The sequence below is a fragment of the Centrocercus urophasianus genome, unplaced genomic scaffold (assembly GCF_019232065.1).
Source record: "Centrocercus urophasianus isolate 14NV4802_14NV808 unplaced genomic scaffold, USGS_Curo_1.0 seq_20, whole genome shotgun sequence".
Taxonomy (NCBI): Eukaryota; Metazoa; Chordata; class Aves; order Galliformes; family Phasianidae; genus Centrocercus; species Centrocercus urophasianus.
In genome coordinates this window covers 7,331,898-7,358,398 of record NW_024884756.1, presented here as the reverse complement: position 1 = coordinate 7,358,398, position 26,501 = coordinate 7,331,898, and the positions used below count along the sequence as shown (strand labels likewise).

Here is a 26,501-nt window from a genome sequence, read left to right as displayed (position 1 = left end):
GTACTTGTAACTTCTTTGAAGCAGAAAGTGGTACTTGCAAGCTTAGCAACGCTGTGGCATGTCTGTACCAAAAGAAGCCAAAGAAGCTTGCTCACAGCTAAGAGCTGCCAAAGGTCCAGACCACCTGGCAAGAATACCTGCCTATGCACACCTTCCTCTGGAGGAACAGTCCTGGGAACTCAGATTTGAGGTTTGGCAAGATGGAACAAATGCTGTTGCTTCCAAATTGCGTTGCTTTTAAAACTAAAAGCGCAGAAAAGCTATTTCCTCCCCCCCCCCCCCCCCCCAAGAGTTACTCCTTTGCTTCCATCACTTTGTGTAGGCCTAACCTAACCTGGCATTGTCCACAGTCTATGCCTTAGAGGAGCTTTGAAGGGAGCACCTGCTTCCTCTCCTTGCCACTGGATTAAGTTATTCTTCCTTATCTCATCAGGACAGGTGCCAGAACAGAGAAGACTCATTCTGTGAGGAGGATGGAGTGGGGAAAGTATTACTTTATGCTTGTTCTGTGCTTTCCTGAAGCTTTTCTGGCCGCTGCCAGAGACAGGAGCCTGGGCTTGTTCAACCTTTCATCTGGGCTGGCACAGCAAGTCCAATGTTCCCTTTTCTGCTGGCATGAAAGAAGGAAAAAAGCCCCAAATTGTACTCTTCTCAGTCACAGGCACTAAAATCCCCAGTTGTCAGCGAGAGCTAATATCAATACCAGGAAAGGCTGAAATGACTGCAGCAAAGAAAATTTGTAAAGGTCTATTTGAGGCACATCCTGCATTCCTCAAGTGTCAGCGAGAGCGGCAGTGACTAGCAGGGGCAGGATGAGTGTGCATCCTGGCTCTCCCCACCGAGACGCTGATGCACACAGTGCTGTGTCTCACACGGGAGAGCCCTGCCAGCACATCACCTTGTTTTAGGGAAAAGTACTGCAAGTTACTGTGTGTAACAGACAATACAAAGCCATCTATGGCATGAAGCCACTCATGTATCTTTACCCCATCCCTCAATCCCCCAATTTCCTAGTCCTCCCATGTTAACATTTGCAAAAGAAAAAGCCCAGCAGTCAGAAACAGAAGAGCAGACATTTAATAGCTTGTGTGGAGATGCATGTAGATGAAGATGCATGTTTGCTGTCATAAAACATGTCAGGTATTTTATTTTGAGCATAAGAGAAACTCTTCTTCCCTCAGATCCACCAACCATTAAAGCACCCTGAGCAAATGGAGGAGGACTGCATCTGACAGCAGCAAAGAGCCAGCAGTGCTGGGTGTGGAGGGAAGGAATGCCAAAGTGGCACATTTTGCTGTAACAGCAATTCCAAACGTGGGTATTTCTTGCAGGGGTGAAGAAGGACAGAGGGTATGCAAAGCCAGGTTGTGTAAAGAACTGCTGAACAACCCAAACCAGACAGGCTCTGAGAGAACAAGAAGCATTACAGAGCTTGAAAATGCTCAATCATGGGTGTGTTAAGAACAGGCAGCCTGAGCTGGACCAGTCTGAGCATGCATAGAAAAGAGGAAGCAGCAAGACAGTAAAAAACTGATGGGGTCAAATGGTAAAGGATGCTACACACTGCCTTTTATGCTGTCCCCAGAAGTTTTAGGAAGAGTTGTCCTTACTGGGCCTTCTAGATACTGAGGTAGCTTACATTTCCCTGTAATGACTTCTTAGTCATCACCCCCTTGATTAAAACTATTGTTTTAACCACAAGAGCTGGGCTTTGACATGGGCAGCTAGAGAAGTCATTCTCTTGACTTCTGTCCTTAAGACCTCGGCTGAGATAGGCTACCAGCCTCCCAGGCAGGTCTCCACAGAACAGGCTATTGACAGATCACTCTACTCGTGCTCAGGGCATTAACGTGAACAACGACTGGGTTACAGGCAGGCACTGTGAAGAGGAGTTACCCCCAAACTTCCACCTGCCCTTGTCACAAGTCCATGGCTTGAGCAATGGGTATACCAAAAACTGCAAAAGTGATAGGAAAACATTATCAGAAACTTAACAACTTCCCTTAGTCTGTAAGAGCTTGACAATCTCCTCTGACAACACAAGCATTAATCACGAAGGTAGTTGAGTGCATCAGGGATAAAATTTAATTTCACGAAATAAAGAACTGCTGGGAAGAGAGTAATTCTTTTCACATTTATTTAATAGTGCTAGCAATTCATTTCTCCAAGAGAGCTTTGTCAAATCCCAGAACAATTACAACAGGCTACTATATAAACGTAGTAACAAGCAACAGAGCTTAATACGAATATAAATCTGAAAGGATGAGACAGAGACACTCACGTACTTATCCATAAACAACACATTGTTCCTGTGGCCTCCTTACAAAACCATACACATCCTGTGAATTTCAACAGCAGACCCCAGAGACTGACTTGATCTGTCAGTTCTCCTTTACTTCCAGGCTTTCAAGATCTGTTTTTAAATCAATCACAGTGATTTGGAAGGATGTTTTAAAGCTCACAACAAAGGGTGAGACCTACTGCCCTGCAGGACAGATGCAGCAAGAAAATTGGACCTGTGAGGCCATGCTTGCCTTTCTGCTCGGAGCAGTGAGGGCTCTTCACCACCAGTGAAGCCTTAGACACACTTCAGGCTTGCCAGCTGGGATGCCAACAGCAGTGCTTGGTTCTGTTATGTGGTTATTTAGCAACTGAAGTCTGAGTAAGGATCACCTATTTACTACAGAACACTTGTAATCAAAAGAAAGCAATTGATTTTGTTAACTACTAAGCTAGGCTGCACATAAGCTACTGGCCCAGGAGCCTAAAGTGCTCATTTTAGAGTCACGTCCTGCAACCACACACTATTTTCCAGCCACTAGCCTAGTTTATTTTTCACACGTCTTTTCAAAGAAAACATCTTTTCCCCCACCATACAGCACAAACGCACACTTGCTCACATCAGTGCTACCAACTGCCTGTCCTACATTGAGCAAAAGTCCGTTGGAAGAGAATACATTTTATTGCAGGGCTTTTTTTGTAAGCAAGAAGCCAGCTGTAAACGTGCTTTTTCTGTTCTTTGTGCCAGACATTGTTAAAAAAAAAAAAAAACATACTTCTTAAGTGTTTGTGGTAACAATTTCTACCCTGGAATCTTCTTGTGCCTTTGGGACCTTTCTCTATGAAAAGAATTAATGCCTACACAGCACTGTAGGGCAAGTGCACAGCTGTCCTAGGACCAGCCAATTACTGTGTGTAATCACAGTCTCCTTCTAGCACTACAGAAAGCATTGGGAGCGAGAGAAACCTGATCAGTGGTTTCTTACCTCCCAGCAGGATCACAGCCTTGAATCAGTACAGGTGCGGCGTGTGCGTGCTTTTTTGGATTTATATATCAAGTTGTATTCTACAATGAAAAAAAGCAATATTTGGGAAACAGATGTTCCTAGTGTAACGCTATAACCGGATGGAAAGTACTGTGATAATAGCAGGGATGCAAAGACTTTGGCTGCAGCAAATGAGAATGAGCCTAAACGTGACAGCCACAGATAGAGAATAGAAAGAAAAGAGCTTACCTTCAAAAGGCCTTAGGCAAGCAGAAACCTCCAACAAGAGATACCCTCACCTCCCCAACCTTTAAATGAGGACTGGGAAGGAGGGGCTCCACCCCTCACAGTCACTCAGATGCATTGCATGCACCTGAACTCCTGGAGTTGGCCCTGCCTTCTCACCAGGTGCTCCATCACTGCTTCAGGCCGTGACTGAGCATTTCCACTATGCCTGGTTTGCTGTGATGGTTTCTGAGTCCAAGCACAGTCTGAGTGTGTCCCTCCCACCCCATCAGCAGATGCCTTGGCTGTCCCAGCCCTGCACCACAGTGTCACAGCAGGTTTAAAAAAATGCTGGTTTAAAAATTTTTTTACAGAGACTCAGATTTTACTCTCAGAAGCTTTACTTCAAAGGGCTTTGTTTTCCTACAGCCAAGTCGTGAATGCAGTCCTTAATTTCCTCTCCTCTGAGAAGAGGCTGTGCTTGCAGCAGAGATGGGCAGGACAGCCCTTCCTGCAGAGCAAAGAGCCATGGTCTGCAGCATAGCATGGGCTGGAGATGGAGGCATCTGTAGGACTTTATGGGGAATGGCTGGGCCTTGTTTCCTTAGACTGTACTGTGCTCCATTCCATAAGCAGCCAGATCCATCCTATTTAAACATAGGCTCTTGAAAAACGAGATATAGCACATAATCACAGCAAATTTAACATAATAAGAGCCCCTAGTCAAATATAAAACAAACCCTTGCCTTCCTATTGCCGATGCAAAGCGAGGGAGGAATCCAGTCAGATTTATAGCACCGCTTCCGTGCTACAAAAATAGCTACATTGAGCATTCTAAAAATAAGCCAGATAAATATTTAAGGCCCACTGCTAGTCAACGGAAACCCAGTGCTGAAGGCACTCAGCAGGAATAGCATGGACAGGATGGGTGAGCTTCCACCGAAGGCACTGCTGGAGCTGGAACTGAGACACGGTCACCTTCCCACACTCGTTGCCATTGGTCCTCAGGATCCTAGGAGGTTGCTGCTGCCCAGGGCAGGGTATGAGCACCGCACCCCGGCAGGGCAGGGCCACCCCATTTCACCACAAGCATCAAACATAGCCTCCATCACACTAAAAGCACCAACACTTCTCTTTGTAGATCATTTTTCTCACCGAAAAACAACACGGTATTTTGCCCGTGAAATATTTCAAACTAATGCGCTCCTGAAAAAACAGCTGGAGATGAACAAAATAGTCTCAAATGGCTTTTCTGTCTAATTTTAACTCTAAGAGACCATTTACATCAAATAGAAAGACAACATAATGTACCTGATAATAAATTGCATTGTTTGTGAGGGTACTTATGGAACAGGAATTATTTGCGTTGCCGGCGTAAACATTCAACAGAACCCGCCAAAACATGTGCAACTATTTAAGAGGGAACACGGCGGTTCTTCATCCTCAGGAACGGAAGGCAAAAGAAAAGCGCTTCACCACGGAAAGGCGCCGCTTTGTTCTGACCGCACAAGGGCTGCCCGTTGTGCTATTTTTCCCTTCTTTTCCAGGAAACCAAGTATTCAGCACCCGGATCGCAGAGCTCCGGCACTCGGTCCCGCTTCCTTTGACGCTCACCTCTACGACTGACACAACCCAGCGTGCACACAGCAGCTCCGAGGGGCAGCACTGCCCTCCCTTACCCTGCAGCCTCACCGGCCGCGGGCAGGAGGGCAACGCCCGCATCCCTGCCAGCACAGCTACCCTCTGCTGACGGCAGGAGGAAGAAAAACACACGCACACCATGAAAAGAAGCGTCCTGAGTCACCCGGAGCACACGCTGAGATGGCGGTGGCGCTCCTGGGAGCTGAGCTTTAGTTAAAAGGAGCCGCGGGCGGGCGGTGAGCATCACCCGGCGGGGTGCAGCGCCCAGCACACAGGTGCTGCCGTGCTCCCAGCGCCGGGCGAGCTGGTGAGGCTCTGCCGGCACGGACGGGCTCCTGGCTGCCACTGGGACGCTGCCGCAGCCTCAGCAGCGGCTCTGCGAGGATGTGGAGGAGCGGAGAGGCTCGGCGCTGCACCCGGCATCACGCCCTGCCTGTGGGAGCTCTACGAGGGAGCGGCAGAGCCTCGCAGGGCCCAACGCACGTGGCCCAGCCGGGAAGCAAACAAAACGCAGCGTAATGAAGCGCAGTTCTTGGCAGGAGGGTAAAGAGCCCTTTATGAAGGCATCTGTGCGGCGGGGTGCTGCTCCCCGCGGAGCTCAGGCCGCACCCCACTGACCGCCGCCTCCCCCCGCACACACCGACCGGGCCAAAGCGGCACGAAAGCGGACGCGGCCCAGCACGCAACCATCTCCGCAACACGCCCGCCCTCGTGGCCGCCCCCGCCGGCACCGGCCCGCCCTCGCCGCCCTCTCGCCGGGCCGTTGGAGGCGGAGCCGGAGCCACCGCATGGGCCCGCGGCGGCCGCCCTGGGCCCGTCCGGGGCTGGGGTTGAGGCTGCTCCTGCTGGCGCTGGCCGGGGCGGTGCCGGCCGCAGGTACGGGCCTTCCCTTTCTGCCGGGAGGGTCGGGCGGGGCCGGGGGGTGAGGTTGCGGCCGGGGCCGCCTGCGGGAAGCGGCGCCCGGAATGGTTTTCCTCCTCGCGCGCCTCCCCGGGCAGGGCCTGCCGTGCCGGGCCGGGCCGGGCCGGGCCGGGCGGGGCTGAGCTGAGCGCACTTCGGGCTGCGGCCTAGGGGCTGCGGGGGGAGAACGGCGCTGCGGCTCGGGCTGCTGGGAAGCTCGGTGCGGGACGGCTGAACGCAGAGCCGCTCTGTGGCTGCAGGAGCCGGAATCGCTGCAGTGCAGAGGTCAGGAGGGAGCTCTGGGATCACCCCATCCATCCCCTGCTACGGCAGCTCGCACAGATGGGCGTCCGGGAGATCCTGAGTACGTCTAGAGAAGGGACCCTACAGCCTCCGGGCAGCCTGTTGCTGAGCTCTGCCACTGACAACAAAGATCCCCTTTGTGTTCGTATGGAACTTCCCACATTCCAGTCTGTTCCCGTTAGCCCTTGTTCTATTGCTGCATGCCGCCAAAAAGAGCCCAGCCCCATCCACCTGACTTCTGCACCTCAGATATTTATGAGCAGTTAGGGCCACCCCCAGCCTTCTCCAGGCCAAACAGCCTCAGGTCTTTCAGCCTTTCCTTGTATGGGAGGTGCTCCAGGCCCCTGCTCAGCTTTGTGACCCTCAGCTGGACTCTCTAGGAGATCCCTCCCTTTTTTGAACTGGATGTGGTGATGTACACTGGCCTCACGTAGAGTAGAGTAGAGTAGAGGGAGAGACAACCTCCCTGACTTGTTGGCCCCAGAACCGTGATTCAGGTCTGCAGGAGCCATGTGTAACCCCCAGAGTTGTTTCACCTCTCACAGGGAAGCTCCCAGGACTTATCCTGCCTCCTTTCAGCCCTGTGCATCTCAGTCAGTGCCTGAGGAGAGCGGCACTCAGCCCATATGAAGTACTGCACTTCCTGCTGTGGGATTTGGGATGACGAGCAGTTGTTCAAAACTTCACAATAAAAATGCCCACACTGAAAGCTGAAACCAATATGCTTCAGCAGGATCGTCTGTAGACACATTCTAATTCTAGGATGGCTTAATAAACTTAGATAAGAACATGCATGCAAGTATTTTTAATTGGTTTAATTAAATTGTTAAGAAAACAATTTAGGCTGGGCTTAGCTCTGTACAGAGCTGGGGCAGGCCTGTACCTGCCAGCAGTATTCTCCTGTCCAGACTGAGTTTGCACTGGTGGTTTGCTCTGGCCAAGTGCTTACTTGGCGGTTGAGAGATTAGGAGACTGTTTCAGCAGTTACTGCTGAGCTTGGCTTGGCCCTACGTTTTCTATTCAGAGAGCCAGATGACTCCCTCTGTTCTGATCTGCATTCATTTCATTTATTCTGCTCTTTAATTACGTTCCTGGAGCGCTGCAGTAAGGCGCTGTAGGGCAGATGTTGGTGCACAGACAGGATTTCATGCCATTCTGGAAAGCCTGCTCCATGGATGAGTCAGGGGCCTTTCTCCCAAAAGGCACAGGGGGTCACTTACGTTTCAGGAGAGCTGCACTGTCCCTGTCTCCAGACCCCTGGGAGCTGTCAGCACAGTTACCATACTGACACACGGCTGGAGCACATCAGGAGAGCACAGTTGAAGGTAGAAATGAGGAGGAGTTCCATGCTTTACCGTGAGAACCGTGTTGGAAGAGAACAAGTGCTCTGCCTGCAGTGAGCGCAGTGTCACGTGTTGGGTGACTGCAGTACGTGAGCCTGTTTACCTGCTGGTGCTCCCACAGTTACATGCAGCATTGGTAAAGCATCAATGACAGTGGGGCTACGCCCACATGCACCAGCAGGGAATTTGGCCCAGAGGCCTGGTCCTGTGCCACGAAAACACGGGTAGAGATGCCAAGCTTTCACTGATTGCATTTGTAAAAAACCTCACCATGCATTATTTTTTTTTTTTCCCCAAGGTGTTGCAGTTTAGTTAGAGCCTAAATTAGTTGATTAGACGTGTCATTTGAATTCTCGTCTAAATCATGCTGAACGTGCTACCCTGCAGCCTAGTCTTTATGTTCTATTATCTGCAAATTGCTTGTGATTTATTAAAAAAAAAAAAAAAGAATATTACATATTTATATTTTGTACACATTTAAAGTGAACTTTCCCTCATCAGGTGGAAGCTGTAGCTTTCTGGAAGAGGGGAATGCCATCCAGAAACTGCAAGAAGACTGCTTTTGTTACGTGCAAAACAGAATCATGCACTTACAGTACATTTGGTCAACTTTGCAGGTAAGAGCTCCTTTTAGGGATCATCCACACGTGCCATACACAGCCCGTGGCCTTTTCTCAGCTATGTACATGACCAGTTATCAAGATCAAAGCAGCACCTCAGAGCACCATAAAAGTACAGCACTGTGATCCTTCACCCCAAACACACCCAAACTGCTTTCCCCTTATTAGGAGGATGTCAGGCAGACTTACAGTGTCACAGGGGGATGCCAAACAAACATTAACTCCCTTATTTTGATGCACATCTTTCATACTAATGGACCGTTGTTAACCTCAACAAGGATTTTTGCACCTCCAAACATCTTTACACAACTTCTAAATTTGAAGATAAAATACACTGCTGTGAACCATGTATTGTAGCATCCCTCTTCTGTCCATAACATAAAAATTGCATTATTATCTACGAGAAAAGCAAAGCCAACTGCTTACAGCTCCAGAGGGGAATGAGGAAGGGCATGAACATCCACAGCATAAGAACAAAAGGTGTGTCAGGTTGTTACTCTGAAAGTTAGACAAAGTAGACAAATTCTGGCTGTTTTTTCATTTGGCTTGGAGGATCACCTTACAAGAAACGTGCTTAGTAACAGCAGAACAATATAAAAATCTCATGCCACTAGAGACAATAACAGGGTAAGGAAGTAGAGGAGTATGTTTGGTTCTGTTCTTCCTGGGCAGCTGTACTGGACAACGGAAGGGAGCAGTTTTGCTGTGTTTGGCTCTCAGACCTGGAGGTGGAACATCTTTTGTTCTGTTCTTTACCCCTCTGTCCCTCATACACACATTGCATTGTTATCTACAAGAAAAGCAGTACAGGTTGTTAGGCTAAGGAGGGAATGTGAAAGAGAATAAACATTTACAGAAGAAACCACAGTCTGTCAGACACTGGGTTTTGTTAGAACTGTGTGCATGGGCAAGTGTGGTGGTGGAACCAAACCCCCAGAGCCTGCGTGTGGGGGCAGGGCTTTGGATACAACTGTGCTGACACGGAGTTCTCTGAGTCACACTGTAAGGCCCAAACAATATTTGCACAGTACTAATAACCAATATTAAACAACTAAAAATTGTAGTGACATTACTTTCTGTGCTGATCTTCATTCGCATATGCACGGTGTACATGCTGTGCATCTCACAAAACGAATACCACAGTGATTCTGAGCTACAACTCTGTCTTATTGTTTGATTTAGGTAAAAATAAACAGCACAAAAACATTCAGGTTTGTGCCTACTCCAGAAAAAAGCAACTGTCAGAATTCAGAAACTGTGTTCGAGTTTGCTGCCTGTGCTGTTCAAATATTCTGGCAACCAGAGACATCTACAGAAACTCTCTTAAAGGTAAAGCAATATGGAGAGGACTTCTGCTTCAGAATACAGCCCTTCCAGGAAGAACTGTACACTGTGAGCATAACACGAGAAAGTAAGTAAAACAGCTTCCTGTTTACATTACAGATAGATTGATATTGCCAGCATTACTGCCTGTACCATCCCTTCTGTAAGAGGCCTGAAGCTTGTCTGCTGATATTTAATATAATCAGTGTTTCAGAATGAGATAGTCTAAAGCCCCTTTCTGTTTGTTTTCTTTTTCCCCTTTTTAGTGCTAGATGGAAAGCTCTTGTTTTTGTTTGTAGCTGGAATTTTTCTGTTCCATTTTGCAAACAGTCTGAGCAGGTGAGTACTGGCTGCTGCGCTTTCATGTTTCTTTCCCAGAGTCTGTGCAGCTTTGGTCTGTTCTCAGAGCTGAAGGCACAGGTCTCTGGGAAAGTGAAATAAGGAAATGAATGTATATCTAAACATATATTAAATATATGAATATGTATTACGGATATTTGTAGCATTTCTGTGGGGACAGACTGATATACCTGGGAGCTTCTGCCATAAAACTGCATTAGGGTTCTATGTATTGTGACATCCTGCGCTGGGTGACACCAAGCCAGTCCTCAGAGAGAAAGAGTGTGGATTCAGGAAAATCCTCTCCTTTCTGTAGGCCACTGAGGTTAGCAGCAGCTGAGAGATGCTGCATGGCTTATAACTGATGCCTTGCTGCAGGCAGAACGCTTGGGGTGAGGTCCTCTAAGGCCTGGCCTGCCTCCGCCTTCGTGCCAGCCTTTCCTCACCATTCTTTTGATGCACCCTTGCGTAGCCCGTAAGGGAGGGTTCTTACTGGCATAGCAAAACACCTGAACCATGACTTCAAAATGAATCACAAAGTAATTGGCAGGAGAGACCTTTAGAACAAGCAGAGCAGCAGCAGTTTTCAGACTTAACCAAATCATATTTTTAAGTCAGATTTTTATCAATATGTCAACTTAGAAAAACTTGCTTTTTCCCCACTTTTAAATATATAAGCCTATTCTTGCAGCACTGAAGCATACAGAACCACGGTGTTCATAAGAAAATGATGTGACAAAAGCCTATCATAGAATCCTCAGAATTGAAAGGGACTCTTAAAGGCCATCTAGTCCAACACCCCTGCAATGGACAGGGACACCTACACTAGATCCAGGTGCTCAGAGCCCCATCCAGCCTGATCTTGAATGTCTCCATGGATGGGGCATTCCCTACCTCTCTGGGCAGTCTGTTCCAGTAAACAGTCTGGTAACAGTTTCAGTGATTTTATAGTAGTAATTGGATTTTTTCCTTTTTTTTTTTTTTTTTTAACATGAATTTAAAATCTAAACCAAATCTATTACCTGTATAACTGACTTATAGTTGTGTTCTTACTGAAGATTGCTTCTGTCTTTACAAATGTTGGCATTTTTAACCACTCACTACTTGGAAAATACTTCTTACAACATTCTCTCTTGTTTTCTTCCAGGAGCACCAACTTCTTTTACCTGTCTGGAATAATACTGGGCATTCTTGCTCTGTTAATTTTTGTCCTGCTGGCACTTAAAAGATTTATTCCGAGGGTAAATCTACATTTGTAAAACAAAGTAATAATTATTATCATTATAATAATAGAGGAAGTGAGGAGTCCAAGGCCAGATTCTGACGTTGCTCTGTCTGGGGAACTCCACTGAAATGGGTGCGGGAGTCAAGTAAATATAATTAGGTCAGAATCAAGTTCTAATTAGCTTGCTGCCGAGTGGAAGGAGAGTGTTGGTGCAAGTTTATTGGACTGGAGCTAAGCTTGCTTTTGAGTATATGAATCAGTCTAAATCAAAATGTCATTTTAGTGGCAGTTGGGACAGATTTTCTTCCATTCATCAGGGAATTAATTGTAAGGAGATGTGAACTTTTCTTCCACCAAATCTTGATCTCCGTGCATTGTTACAGTATTGCTGAGTTACATTAATTGAAAATACAGTTCAGGAAACTTAGGTCATGACACTGAGACACAGCAATGACAAGAGGTGCAGCTGCTCTGCTCAAACTTGATGCTGTGTACTTGCAGCAGAGCACCGTGTAGTTCAGGTCTGACACAGAGCAGAAGCCTGCAGGTCTGCCAGAACCACATTTGTTTTTGCCTGTGAATTCCTTTGCACGCCGTGGTCCTGAGTCTGACTGAGACTCCTAGACTTTTTTTCCCGTTTTTATTTTGTCAATTTCCAGCGCAGCACCTTCTGGATACTATTGAGTGGCTGCTGGATGTCCTCTCTCTATCTCATCTACTGTTTCAAAGAGAATATGCGGTGGTTGTGGTCTGAACACAGGATCTACTTGTTTGGTAAGAATGTCAAACTGAAATCTGCAGTGCGCTTTTGGATAATTTGGTGGTTAGATGAACACCTGCCCATTAAGATAAAAGAAAAGTTACTGCAACTCATTTATGGATTACTTTTTTTCTCCCGAGCCAGAAATGCTCTAATATTCCAAAAGTTTCTAATTCACTCACTATTTACTCACATTATATCATTAAATGAAGAGTTTGATCTAGTGGGCCAGGAGCAGCTGAAACAGCAGACTTTGCATTAAGTTGTCATTGATTTGCCATAGCATGCTCTCCCTGTGACAGCAAAAGGGCAGCTACGATGACTTACATTTTGCTGAATATGGGAACTGGAAGCACAAACTGCAAACTGCTTGGCAAGTCTGTTGCTCTGGCACCTGCCTCAGCTTTCTTACGTGGAAGAGAGCTCATGTGCAGCTCTTTCAGCATTACCTGTAAGCCTCTAGAACGCACAGCTCGTACAACATAATGCAGGTAACTACAAGCACAAAACCAGCATGCTGTGCTACTCAGCAGTTGCAAGCTTAGTCAACCAGCTAGTAAAGTTCAGAAGGGTAGTTTCCATCTGTTCCTCCATGACATTGTTTCGTGTTTCCACAGGGTACTTGGTGGCTGTTGGAACTATCAGTTTTGCCACTTGCTATCAGCACGGACCGCTTACCAGTGAACTGAGTATAACCTTGTTCACGTGGACGCTGCAATTAACAGCCTTTGTTTTCATTTACTGTGGTGTCACCATACCTCAAGTTGCATATGCAGTAATAGCAGCCATGCTGTGCTCCAAAGGCCTGGGTTATCCCCTTGGTGCTGCCTGGCACATAGGCAGGTGCGTATGTATTTATGAATGTCCCATGTCCCTTTATGGCCAGGAAACTTTACTGCTAATAATGAAAAAAAGCCTTATACTTCCTTACACTTGGATAATTGGTAAATTTCTATTGCCTTTTTTTTTTTTTTAAGCAAATGTAAAGCTGCAGTGGAAGAAGTCTAAATCCCCAAGAAAGACATGTAATTACTTTCTGTTTGGCAGTTACAAATACAAATTGTGTTCTATGGGAAATGGAGAAATATGACTGCGCTCTTAAGTACAAAAGTAGCACCTTCTAGTCTGCAGCATATGGCAACCAAAACATTTCTGTTTGCTCGACTGATCAGACTGCAGCAATAGTGCTTTGGTTTCACACGGTGCGAGAAAACCTGCAGGTACTGAATCGTACAGGATGGAAGTGCATGTTAGAAATGGACAGTCCTTCCTAAGCTAGATAGCTTTCAATATTAGTGTTCAGAGACTAAAAAGCTGTTTCCACCAAAACAGTGGTTCCCATTGATTTTAGTTCTCCAGGGATATCATCACAGATACGTGTGTCTATCTTTAGTACGTGGAAACAGTCAGTTATCACTGTGGAGACATTCCTCCCTGTATTCCCCCCTGTATTCCCTGTATGTGCTCCACTTACGTTGTGGCATTTGAAGTTGGAACTGCTTTCGCGATGTAGATCTTAGTTTGCTAAGTACTTCTGTTAGCAATATGGGAACAACATGTTTGCTCATCCTTGAATTTAAAGCATGTTTTATCACAGATGTAACACTCAAATGAAGATTCTAAAAAGCCCTCACAGTTTACAGCTGCTTGTTACCTCCAGTGATGACACTCTAAGTGCAGACTGTTCCACAGCTGTAGACTTCTGCTGAACCTCTTAAGAACCACGAGCAGGCAAAGGTTAGAACCAAGATAACTAAAAGAGTAAGAAACAGTTTATCTTTTAGTCTCACGCCATGCTTAGTGTTTGAAGAACATACCGCTTTGCTCCTCTGCTCTTTTCAGATGGTGCAGCATGGTCTGTGTTGAAGTATTATTTATTTTAGTTGGAATTTTTCATTTATCAAGAGCCGATTTTGCCAGCAGCTGAGAAGCAGTGTTTCAGCAGCAACGCACTGTCAATACTGTCCTAATGTAAGCAGGTTCCATTTGCTCTGAAATCAGACTAGGAGCTCACAGAAGTCACAACAAACCTGTTTTACCATTAAACACTGTGGATTGTTCTCGGGGTAGAATCCCTTCTCATTTTCAATGAATTGATGCTTCCACAGAGCATACCGAAATATGGCACTACAAATCTTCCTTAAGAGAATAAAAAAGCTTTTCTTTCCTCTCTTGAAACACTAAATGGTAGCACCAAGCAGTGAGGCCATGATGCCTGATACACAGCTCAGAGCAACATATATATCAAAATTGTTAAGAATCTTGCTTTAATTATTAAGATTAGCACTGATTCCACTAAGCCGGCAAGACCTTTGGCACTTGACCTGACCAAGGGCTACAGTTCATTCTTTCTTTGTGGGGAAATAAGGAGGAAAGCTGAGTGCTGCTGGTTGGAGCAGGTGTTTTTATACAGAGCTGAAAGTTTTATGGGCATCCAGCCCTTGCTTATCTTAACTCATGACAACATTTAAATGCAAAGCAGTCGACAGAAGGGAACAGAACATGGCACGCTTTCTAATTGATACCTAATTATATTATACGTCGCTACGCAGCAGCTAAAAAAACATCAGATTGTAAACATTTTGGCCTCAGACTACTCAGTTTTGTAATTTGAAGCAAGATTTAAGCTATCTAGTAAACAACATGAACAACTTGTAACAGAGCATTGCTTATCTTTAAATTTAAAATATGCACGCTGGGTTTTGATTCAGCCCGTGTTTCTGTAGAGACTCATTTTGCATGCTGCACCTAAAAATGGCTGAGCAAGTAGACATCTCTTCTGAGATTTTAGTCTATGCGTATACAGTAAGGAAGCCTCATTCTGTGGAATGCTGGATGAGACCTAGAGTAAGCAGCCTTGCAAACACAAAGCTTCTCATCCTGAAACGTTAACACAAGCTCGTAGCTTTTCTTCATAGGATAAACGTGATTGAAGCACGTTCATAGCAGATAGTAGAGAAAATGGATGGGCTATAATTATATGCCAGAAGACTTCAGAAATACTAACTGCTATTTCATTTCATTTTAGAAAAATGAAGAATCACTTTCAATCAAAAAAGTTAGTGGTCAGATGCCTTACTGAAGAAGAATATCGAGAACAAGGTGAAACAGAAACTGTCAGAGCTCTGGAGGAGCTGCGCTCGTTCTGCAAGAACCCTGACTTCTCATCATGGTTGGCAGTATCCAAACTCCAGTCCCCACACAGGTAAGAAGATGTGGCTTTTCTAAGAGAGGAAACACTTGGTTAGACAGCAAACTCGCATACTAATTCAGGCACTATTCCAGGTGAATTTATGTCTTGCATGCAGTAAAACATGGGGCTAGTTTTATCTACCTGAACAATGCTACTAAAGATTGCAGCCACATCTCTAAAGGATATCACTTGCTTGTGGTATTAAACCCTGTTTGTTCCTCTCTGACCATAAATAACTCTGGGAGCTTGCAGAGGGACACAGCTAATTCATGGTAGTGGCAGCTTTCTCTGAAAGGTACAGGCTTCCTACAGTGCCTAAGCAAGTTCCTACATGGTGACCCAGGTCACCATCTAACCACTGACTTGCCCCTTTCTTCAACTTTCACAGCACTACACTTCTACACTGAGCAAAATCAGGGCAGTCTGAAGATACATGCTCAGGCATTTGCTGCGTTAAGCTCTTCGACTGCCAGTCTGCACAGCCAAGCAAACCTATTACTTGAAGTATCAACCAATACTTAAGACTGCGAAATACCAGGGTCTGCACCCAAACAGGATGGCAGGTAGAAGAGCTACTCCAGATAGAGCTTCAGTGACAAATGTAAGACAAATACAGGTTGTGAAGGAGTCAGATTAATGTAGCCAGGAAATCTTGCAGAATATAAAATTAACCATAATCTCAGTACATTTCCTTCAAAGTCAAAACCTGAAGATACTAGGAGCACAGTTTCATATCTCAGCCAGCCACAAAGACTTGGCTTCTAACACAGAACCAAACGTCACGACTTCAAAGTAGCCCCAGTCAGCTTGGAATTGGATCAGTAAAAACTAATTTTAGAAACTTCATCTTCTTTGGACGGGCACACAATCGCTCTGTCAGGTTTTAGAGATTAACTGTTGAACTGATGTTTGCTAAGATACTTGCCTTCTGTAGCATGATTAAAAGATACAAAAAGTGAAAATTCACTGCAGTACTGTTAACAAAAAAACCACACAGAGCAAGTAACTTAGACACACTCTTTTTATAGTCATTACTTAGTTAATATTCTTCTAAGTCGTTCCTGTAAAAATACAAAAATTTAAAGAACCAGAAGTCTGATTTTACATTTAATATCCCTTTAAACTTCCTATGGAAGATAAGTTTAGCACATAGGCAAACCTACGAAACAGATCCAGCCCCACCCTGTTCTCCATATAGACTTACAGCGCTTCCAAGAACGAGGTGACACCATTCATCTTGCAGAAACGTTCAAGTCTAAAATGCAAATTATTGATCAGTTTACCAGAACTGATGCAGAATGTAGCTGCAGTTCCTTTTTCTTACATTTCTCTGATGCTGTCGACACTTACCCAGGTGTCAGAACTGCCGTCTGTTCCCATGAGCTTGCCAGAAACCTCCAGTTCCATTCTGCATCTTCAGTATAGTTGTCCACTGCAAGTAAGATTTGCGGTGCACTGAAATGTAGGAAGTGATAAGTTGGTGCTTTGTTCAGCTAAACCTCCTGTTTGGAGTTCACCTGGAGCAGATGCAGTTTTCCCAGTCTGCAACTCAGTTAACCAAAAGCAGGAATTCTTTCAGGGCTTCAGTTCAGCTTGCCTGGAGCATGCGTGCAGCACCAGGAGTAAGGTGATAGCACAGGAATGTGGGAGTGCTCAGTTCTCACCATTTCCCCATCATTAGCAGTATCAACTCACCTGAAATTCTTACAGACTTTGTCCCCAGTACTCTACAGCTTTTAATTAAGAAATTCAAACACAATCTATTCAGTGATAGAGGCGCTTTACTCTGGATTACCCCACAAGCAATGAAGAAAAAAAATGAAGTCGGATCTTGCTTAATCACAAGACTCTGCAGATGGCCTCCAGAAAGAACAAGAGTTACTTGTGTAGGAAGGACTGAAGACAGAAAGGAAGATGAGGCAGGGGAGCAAATCTTCAGGGGTGTCATCATCCTTTTGTCACTCTTCACTCTCTATTTTACATGACACTGTAGCTCATTCTACAGCTTCAGGGGTGACCTGCACTGTCTCTAGACACACCCTCACATCAGCCCTGCTTAATTGCCTGCTTCCCCCCACATTTGCAGTGTTTTTTCATTTCCAAACTGATCATTTCTCCCTTTCAAACTTTGGCAGGTTTGCAGGTTTTGTTTTGGGATCTCCCCACGTCTCACCTGCAGAAACAAAGGCACACGATGAAGAATACGGCATTGGGAGCTCCTTCCTGGAAGAGCAGCTCTTTGAGACCAGGACAGAGTCTGACCAAGATGAGACAACCAGCTACATCCACGAAGAAGACCATGAGAATGAAGATGAAATACATGAACAAATTTCATTTCCATATGCTACTGAGCTGCTCTGAGCTTTGGAAACTACCCTAAAAAAGGGAGAGAGGGGAAAACACATTAATCCTGCAAAGGAAGGTTTGCAGACCAAGAACTCACTTCTGGTGATTTCTTGTGGATGCTTGGGGACAAACGAGTATTTTTCAAAAACTGTTTCCTGCATCACTGATATTGCACAATTAGAGCAACAGAAAGAAACCACAGGGACTGCTCAAGTGAAGAGGATGTCACACTATGAGTGCTTGAACTGGGAAGCGTTGCTTATTTCCAAAGCAGGTACAGACAGCAGCCTGTCCCACCACAATGCCTTCCTTTGCCAAGGACACTACCTCTAAACGACAGAGCATCTAGGCCCTGCTCATTGTCAAGTCCTCTGTGCTGAGCACTAGAGGGAGAGGAAGCCATTATTAGAGCTCTATTTTCATGAAGTACCCTAAATATTAGCAAATTTAATAATGTTCTTAGTTTGCTGATAATCACTTTACTGCTCATCTGACTTTTCAGTGATAGAGATCTACAGGTTTAACACAGCTGAGTGACATTTGTTTGCTCTTCTGGCTCAGCTTGCTATCTGCTAGCTTCACTTTACCTCCCCCTTTTGTTCTAAGCTCCTCTTACTTTTTAAACTCCTGCCTCATTTTTCACCCATCTGCTTTTAATTGTTGTATTCCTGGACTCTGCACTGTGGTCATGCTGTACCTTGTTCTTTACACGCCTTCGTTTCCTCGCACACTCTTCTTCCCCATTCCACAGGCCTTTCCTTCTCCATCTTTGACAACTGCAGGTGGTCCCCCTGGTTCATCCACCTGCAGAGATCATTCTCTTTATTTTTTCAGACTGTCCCCTTGTCCTCATTTCACTGTTTTCCTTTGCTGTCTCCAGACTGCAGAGAGCACAAGACCGTTAATTCTCTCATCATCTGCAGAACGTATCAGCAGTTGAAGGGCTGCCTTCTTAACGTGCCCAGAGATGCAGCAGGACCTCAGCAGTGTGAGTTTCCCTACTGTCTATCTCTGGTCAAGAGAGAAAACATGCTGCCTCTCTAATAGTACTGCATTCTGAGAGCTCCTCTGCATAAAACATGACCCAGTCTCTGTTTGAAAGCATCATTTAGATAGCCCCTCCTTCAGTTGCTTCAGGATTGCTTCATTGTGGAAAGAAGTCTTCCACTGTACAGTCAAGAGACACCTAACTCCTTTTTGTGGCATATATGCATGTTCTGTAGCACGTTTAAGGGAGAGAAACCGTGTCAAGCAGGTGCTTCAAACTACGTTCGCTTGGAAGTCCACAATATTAAAATAAAAATAAATAAATAACAAGAGAACTCTGTTCAGAAAGGCCACAAGCATTAAAAACCACCCTAAGAGAGGTTGCTACTACCAAATCCAGTGGAATTAGCAGCCACACTCAGAAGGCAGGATTGCCCAGGTGGGCACTGTCTCCGGTAAGGAGTTATTTTCTGTAAGAAATAACTTTGTCTCTTTTTAGCTGGCCATATCTTCCATCCATATAATTTGAGGCCAAGCAGGAGAATCCGATTCATCCTAGCTTAAACCCATAACTTCTTTGGAATTCCTTCCACTATTGCAGCAGAAATGATCCTCTTGTAAGTATATTGTATGTATACTTCTTACACAGTAGTCAGAAACTACATTAAAATAACCTTTTATTTACATGATAACTAAATGGAAAAGCCCAAACAAAGTGGGCAGTGACATTTGTCAGACACTTTCCCTTTTGCTGAATTGTTAAAGGGCAACACCAGGTACATCCAATCAAAAGGGGGTGGGAAGGAAGCAAACATTTTCTTGTAGTTCCAAAATTCAACATGTGGGTAAATACTATCCAAAGTGGAGCAGGGAACCACTGAGGCCATCCAAAGCAGAAGTGCAGTAGCATACCAGAAAGATGACTGCTTTAGTTTGCAGCTGATACTGACCTTAAAAATCCTCCCCAGTCTGTTCTAACATGGGAAGCATTTCACAAAGCCTTCCAAAATCAACTGCTGTCCCTCTAGCCCTTTGCCAGCAGTGAGTTTACTTGCTCAGCGGTGCTCTGATGCACGGAGATTACATAGATGAACAGAAACCATACCAGCAAGTGTTATCCAGAGTTCAAATGGAAGATCTGGGAACAGAATCTTGATGTTAATCCACTGCCTTACCTATGATAGAAGCCTACTGTCCTTAACAAAGGATGAGTTACGTTTATCTCCTGTTTCACCATGTTAAGAAAGAGTTAAAATGTTGTATTTGTTTTGTATTCGTGGTGCACCATTCTCACCTACTGTCTTTTACTTTCAACATTTTTAAATAAAAGTACTTTTCCAAGACGTGGTTCTCTGCCCTTACGCAGTCACTGTGAAAAGAACAAGACAAGGAGCCAAGTGAAGGCGTGTGTGGATGTCCTCAACTTCCCTCCACCACTGCAGATTTAAGAAACCCCAGCTGCATGTTAGCTGTGGCCTCTCCACAACAGTCCTCCTTCACGCCCATCCTCCTGGAGGAGTCTGCCATTCCCTTTCTCCATTCATGACACATCAGAACCTCAGAGCAAAACTTAGTCCCAAAGATCTCTCTTTGTCTCAGCTTTTGTATGCATACAAATGAAGCAGCTGACACAGTAAAAAACTGAACTTTCCTATGCCTAAATAAAATAGATTCCAGGCAAGGGCACCACCATACAGAACAGATGTATTACTGCAAATACGTGTAGTTGACCAAAACAGACATGTTTCCATACAACCTGGCACAGCCTGCCCTCAGGAGCCTCTATCTCCAAACTGCTGGGTGACCAGCATAACCAGCTCAGACTTTTGCTCCTCAAGTCTTGCCCACTTCCATATCACCCTATTTATGATGCACACCCATGTGCACCCCTTACATTCTCCTCAACCCACTGAAGGAAATTTATGCCTGCAATCTGACTTTATCACAGGAAAGACTGTAGTTCCCAAGTTCCAGGTTTGCTTTCCTCCAAGGAACAAACCTAGAGGAGTTAATTCTCACTGAGTTATCTTCTGTGCTGGTGGTTATGTTCACTGCAGTACCACAACACAAACACACATAATAAAAGTTCAAACTGATGCTATTAAATACATTATGGGTATTTTATATTTCTTACCACAGTTTTTACAGTTTCACAAATATCAAAACCCAGTGTACATGTCCATTTTGCAACACAGAACAACTATACAATTCCAAAAAGAGCAGGCATTTCAAAGAAACAATTCCAAAGTGTAAACACAGTGTACAAGCTCTTCACCTCACAATCCAGGTGCTATGCAGTAGAAGCTGAGGTAACACCGTACAGCATGAACTCAACAAATGGTTGCTTTGTCTCAAGATGGTTTTTAGCATCCTTCTGTCCTGTCGCCTGTTCAGTCCTTTAGTTCTCCCCCAAGTTATACAAACATACAATAAATACATCTCTGATTTTAAAGGACACTTAGACAAGTCATGAGGATTTACGTGAGTACAGTACATGTAAGTTCAAGTGCAAAAAAAGTAATTAGTGGCTAGTCATCGATGTTCATTTTCTATGGTGTTGGTCCCAAGCAGAACACAGGTTGTTCTAAAAGCACAGCTAAAGCACAGCTACAGGAGACCCCTCAGCTAAGTGGATGTCAAAGCAGATGAAGCTGTGTATGCCCTTTTCCTGCTCAGCTGCTGCCATCCTCCTCTCCCCTAACCCCATGCTGCTTGCCCCTGCATCGCTGCGCAGGCCACACGGTCCAGGAGCACGCACCATCCCTTGGAAGGCTGACACTGACATCTTCACAGAGGGCTGAGCAGTACCTACTCGAGTCCTGCAGAAGCTGAGTGCTCAGAATCTCCCAACAACAAGCTGTGGGTGTAAGCCAAGGGGCCAGAACACTATCCTGACTGAACACCTGGCTCCTCCTCGAGCCCAAGGATCTCCCTTCAGCAGCAGCTTTCACCACACACCAGCCAGGAAGCTGGCTGTGGCTATTAGTGAACAGTATGACAGAACAATCCAGAGTCTTCCAGTGTCTCAACAACGGGCAAAGTAAATTCCTGCAATTTAGTTACGTACGCTTCGTCCTGAGAATCTCTCTACTTGATTTCTGCATCAACAACTTTGCCCCTGAAATTCTAATCATTATGATTATTAGGTGATTCTCCCCGCCCGTCCCCCCTTCCCCAGGCACTTAAAGCTTGCTGTCTTCTTAATAAATAAGCACAGTAACTACACTTCATTAAATAAACCATTGTACAGATGATGAAATAAATAATAAAAAAGAAAACCAGTGTGCCCACTGAAACCTCAATCAATCTCAGGTTGTGCAATCTTGATCAAAGATGGTTGTTGTCTCAATACAACGTCAAACCTAAAGTTACCCAAACACACACACACACACACACACACACACACACACAGCGCCCAAAAGAAGGGCTGCAAGCACTCTAAAAGCCTTCTTCTAGCTCTTCTGCTTCACTAAAATGCCACTTCAAAATCTCTCCTTTACAGAACTAAACTGTCATGTCAAACAAGATAACATTAGCTTTGAAAAACATATTCTTTGAATATGTTTTATTTATTCCATCACCATAATATGAAGCTACGCTTGCTAAAAGCTATTCTGCTTCTGAGAAATCTTTACAGTTCTACACTGCTTCTATATGTATTGGATCCAATATCTTTAATACGCTAAGCAGGGAAACCTCGGTTTCTCTCTTAAAAAGTCTTTTCATTTTGATTCATGAAGAAATTGAAAAACAAAAAATAAATAGCTGACCAAGTCAGGCACTCTGGCCTCAGCAAGCGATGAGCAAACTCTCCTTTTTCTACAGATTGCAAAGAAATCTCATAGCACTTGACTAAGCCTTAGCAAAGCAGCCAAGAATTCTTCCTACATTTAGATCCGACCACATCACTTCCCTCCAGCATTCCAATCTTTTGGCTTCCCTGCTCGTGTTGCTCTGTGTAGTCATGTGAATATTGTTTTTTATATAGTTAAAAGCACTTGCACTGCATCACATTATGCTCGTTAAGATGAAGGAAGTCCTACTTTTGAGCTCCTACTCCAGCGTTTCCCAGGTGAGAAGCAGAATTCCATGCACTGGATTTGATAAGATGAGAGCATCTCAGGGCCCCGCGGCGGCAGGCTGAGCATCACGGTCCGATGCCAGGCGGTCACCATCAACTTGGGAATCTGATGGTGCTGTTGGTGTCGAACAATTTCTGGACTGCCCAGAATCTGTCGGTTGCCTTTCCGAGCTGGCCAACGTATTGCAATTCTCATTGATTTTCTAAAGAGAGGGGAAAGCATTGCATGCAGAAAGTGAGTACAGGCACCTGGCACTGCCCCCAGCCAAACCCCCCCAGTGCATTCAGGCACTTTGGGAAACTCACAAAGCGCTCACTTTGAAAGCTCGCAACGTAACAAAGAAAGAAAGAAAGAAAGAAAGAAAGCAAAAGTGGTGCATTTAAATCCAGATGACACTAACAGCAAGCAGACGTTTGCTTACCTTCCATCTCTTTTCCTAACTGCGCTTCCCCAGGAAGCATGCAAAAAACAAACTTGTTGTGTTTCGAGGGAAAAAAAAGCAATTAACTGGATTTCAAAGTTCAGACAAGAGCATTACTATGACGAAACAATCCTGTACATTTTTTCAAGCTCCTTACATACAGCTTGCTTCAGTAGTTCCTTTCCTCCCCCATACACCGTGCAGACTCTCTGGATGGCAAAATTTCTACAGTGCTGATGTTACATTCCCATTCAGCCTATTCAAACAGGCCTCGCTGAGGAGCATGAGAGCACATTTAAATACCAGGTACATTCATTCCCTGGGATCGAAACAACTGAATTTGACATTACAAGATGACTCACTATCTATAAATATTTGTTTTGCACAGAAGAATAGAGAACATGGCAACAACACCCCTTTGCCTGGAGGATAGGTGAGCAGTGGCAAAGATAGAACCAAAATCCTAACGAAATCGAGACAAAGGATTTTCACCACTAGCTCCAGTTTCTTTGTGTTAACCTTCTTTCCCAATTACCTATTTGCATGTGCATTTTTAAGGAAGTTATTCACCAAATTTAATAAGAGATTTGGACAGCCTTTTCAATAGTTGCATTGAATTTTGGCACAATCAATAAGAACTATTTTATATCAGCACTATTTTATATCAGTATTTTTACAGGAGGGAAAGAGAAAGAAGAGACCACGCTCTACCAAGCAACTGGTGAGCCTTAGTGGGCACAACAGCACGTGTGGCTGCTTCACACAGCTCAGTGAGGTGGCCAGGTGCATCCAGCAGTGTCAGCCAAGTCTCTCTCAGGCACCACACAAGTGCAAAGCTTCCCCCTGCCATGCCCATTGATGCACCCTCTGCTGCTATGCTTCTCTGATTGTTATGTGAAGACAGTTTACACCAGGCAAGACCCTTGAGGATGCTTGCCAATGTGAACCAGAGCCTTGTCTGCACAGGTTACTTTCATGTCAGACACCTTGAGTACCTCTGGTGTCCCCATAAAAAAAAAAAAAAAAAAAACAAAGAAAACTTCACTCCTTAACCCAGGGAAGATCAGAAAAGCCCCAAACAACCAACACAAACAAATTAAAGCCAACTCGTCTGTGAACACATTTGCAATAATGAAGACAAGTAAGAAAGGCAGGAGAGAGCTGACCCAGTGAAACTCCTGTACACTCTGCTCTGCTGAGTCACTGTCATGCCTCAAATTGTCCATTTCTGAAGACACAACTGTGGAAAAAGCATTTCTGTGTTTCTTCTCACCAGGTACGTAAGAGGGAACTTCACTCACTCCTTCCCAAGTGGTAAACACAGTGCCTTTCACATTACCCATGCTGTTCTAAAACCTGCACTGACATCTCCCTGCTTTCCTTAAGCAGCATGCTTCAGCTCCATTCCGGACTACACAGTCAAAGCACAAGGTGACAGCTGGAGTTCCTACTCCCTGCTAATGAGACTTTTCAAATCTATTTTAAGTGAGACTGGATGGAAGGGGAATGGTATAAAGAAAGGACTGCCAATCAGAGAGGTTAAGTCCCAGAATGGCTCTCATCTGGTATAACTCCACATAAAGAAGGGATGAACTTTATCTGAACTGAAGGCTCTGCAGCCCACCAGTAGTTATCTGGAACTCCTATTTCCATTACAACATGGAAATCTGGTAGCATCACCCAAGAAATCAGTATAAAGTAAGGTGTTTCACTCTCTCCTAATTAGTTCTAAGATTTCATGTTTAGTTGTCACTTTGTAAACTTTGCAAATGCAAAACCTGCACATTCCAGCTAATATGAAAACAAATGTAAACTCATAGGAACTCAAGTATATCTGAGCCTGAGAAATAGTCTTGCTCCATGTCTCCCTCTCCTATCTTCAGGAAGATGATATGTGCAAAAACAGTTAATCCTGCTGTAGTACACACAGGCAGCAACACTAATTCATACAGTTGTTCAGCTACTGTTTCCCAGTTCTGAATTTGTTATGCACTGACAGAGAATACTTGCCACGTACTATTAGGTTTCCCCAGCTATAAAAGATTTCAAGCGCCTCCCAGTACACGAGAATTTCCTGTGCAACAGAAAATTACCTGCAATGGCTGATTCTCAGGCATAGGATAGGTTTTGGATAGCTTAACCATCTCCTTTATCTGGTAGATAGCATAAGCTAAGGTGACCCAAGGAGAAGAGCTGACACCCCAGGCAGGCTTGTTCACATCCTCCTGTTCCTCCTGGTGTTTCGTTTTCTTCAGAGGCAGCCTGGGCTCAGTCCGAGGCATGACATCTTCTGACTGCTGTTGTACAAGGTCAATAGTTGCTATGGGAACAGGACTGGAAGGCACTGGGATCCTTTCTGCCAGCATTGTTTTTTCTGAAGTTTGAAACAAAGTAATCACCAGTTAGATCCAGCAAGCATTAAAAAAAAAGAAAAAACAACCATGAAGCAGACAAAGCACGCAGTGACTGTGCTATCAGTGTTCTTATCACTGTGCTGAAAGCCCAGCACAGGCACAGCTAGCCAGGAGCCAGACACACCGTAACCTAATTAGCAACTGGATGCTGTCCCTACAAGCAAAGCTGCTCTGCAGCTGCAGAGAGGATTTCAAGCTGGCTGCAGGAGGGGCTGGTGAGCACAAAGAAGTCCATTTGTTCCCTGCCAGCTATTAGAAATATGGTACCTGGACATTTAGAAGATGTAAAGTCTCAATCTCAGCAGATATTCACATCTATAGTCATCTCATAATCTGAAACAGTACTCATTACTTCCTTGAAATACCATAATAAAATGACTACTGTGACCCTACACAGCGAGTCGCACAATCCTGAAGAGGCAGAGTGTTTATAAAGAAAAAGTAATCATGCAGATAGTTAGAAACTATTGGATATTTTAAGTAATAGCTGTACGTTGTCTGAGAGTCTGTAAAAAACACATCATACATGCTGAGAAAATATTCTATCCAAGTATTTCACCAATTAAAAAGCTCTTGTTTTCAAAAAGATAAAACTAAATTTTGTTCACAGACTCCTAGACAGCACTGGATATTTTAAATAATGGCTGGATGTCCCCTACTAGAGCAGAAACAAAGAGGCCAATCCTGCACACACTTAACCACACACTCAGTTTTATTCCTCCAACTGGTATTGTTAAAAATTGACCTAATTACTGGCATACTTAAAATTAAAATATCCACTCTTAAGATGGGGAGAACACATATTAAATGAAAACCAAAGACTGAAACAAACGACAGAATATGCCATCAGGATGAAACCATTATTCTGTTGTTTCATGTGTAATTAATCAGATCTTGATGGGAAACTGAAACAGCAAATATCCTTCTTTCTATCTTTCCATTTTTCTCATTATCATTTGAATAAAGGTGAATAAATATTTGAATACCTCAGCCCAGGCAACTTAATATCTACTTGAGAACAAGTCATTTAACACTCCAGCTAAAGGAAGGTAAGTTTTATTTCCTACAAAAACCTCACATTGCAAAGTCACGTTTGGGTAAAAAGCAGTTTAA

General features: G+C 44.5%; 2 protein-coding genes across 8 annotated transcripts in view; one reads left to right on the top strand and one right to left on the bottom strand.

Moving 5' to 3' along the window:
- The first annotated feature begins 5,920 nt into the window (after positions 1–5,920).
- Positions 5,921–19,812, top strand: NEMP2 (nuclear envelope integral membrane protein 2). Its single transcript, XM_042822656.1, has 9 exons — positions 5,921–6,008; positions 8,180–8,295; positions 9,481–9,709; positions 9,888–9,960; positions 11,108–11,201; positions 11,845–11,959; positions 12,563–12,788; positions 14,974–15,150; positions 17,274–19,812. Exons 1-9 carry the CDS (start codon positions 5,921–5,923, stop codon positions 17,497–17,499), a joined length of 1,344 nt encoding a protein of 447 aa, XP_042678590.1. The 3' UTR covers positions 17,500–19,812.
- Positions 19,813–20,577: 765 nt separating this feature from the next.
- Positions 20,578–26,501, bottom strand: part of MFSD6 (major facilitator superfamily domain containing 6) — a 39,221-nt gene continuing 33,297 nt past the window's right edge. For all 7 annotated transcript variants that reach the window (XM_042822649.1, XM_042822650.1, XM_042822652.1 and 4 more), the window contains 2 exons: positions 25,068–25,348; positions 20,578–22,755 (listed from right to left, as the gene is read on the bottom strand). In XM_042822649.1, the coding sequence (XP_042678583.1) occupies positions 22,591–22,755; positions 25,068–25,348 (446 nt within the window). In that variant the 3' untranslated portion in view covers positions 20,578–22,590. The remainder of the gene's footprint in view (positions 22,756–25,067; positions 25,349–26,501) is intronic.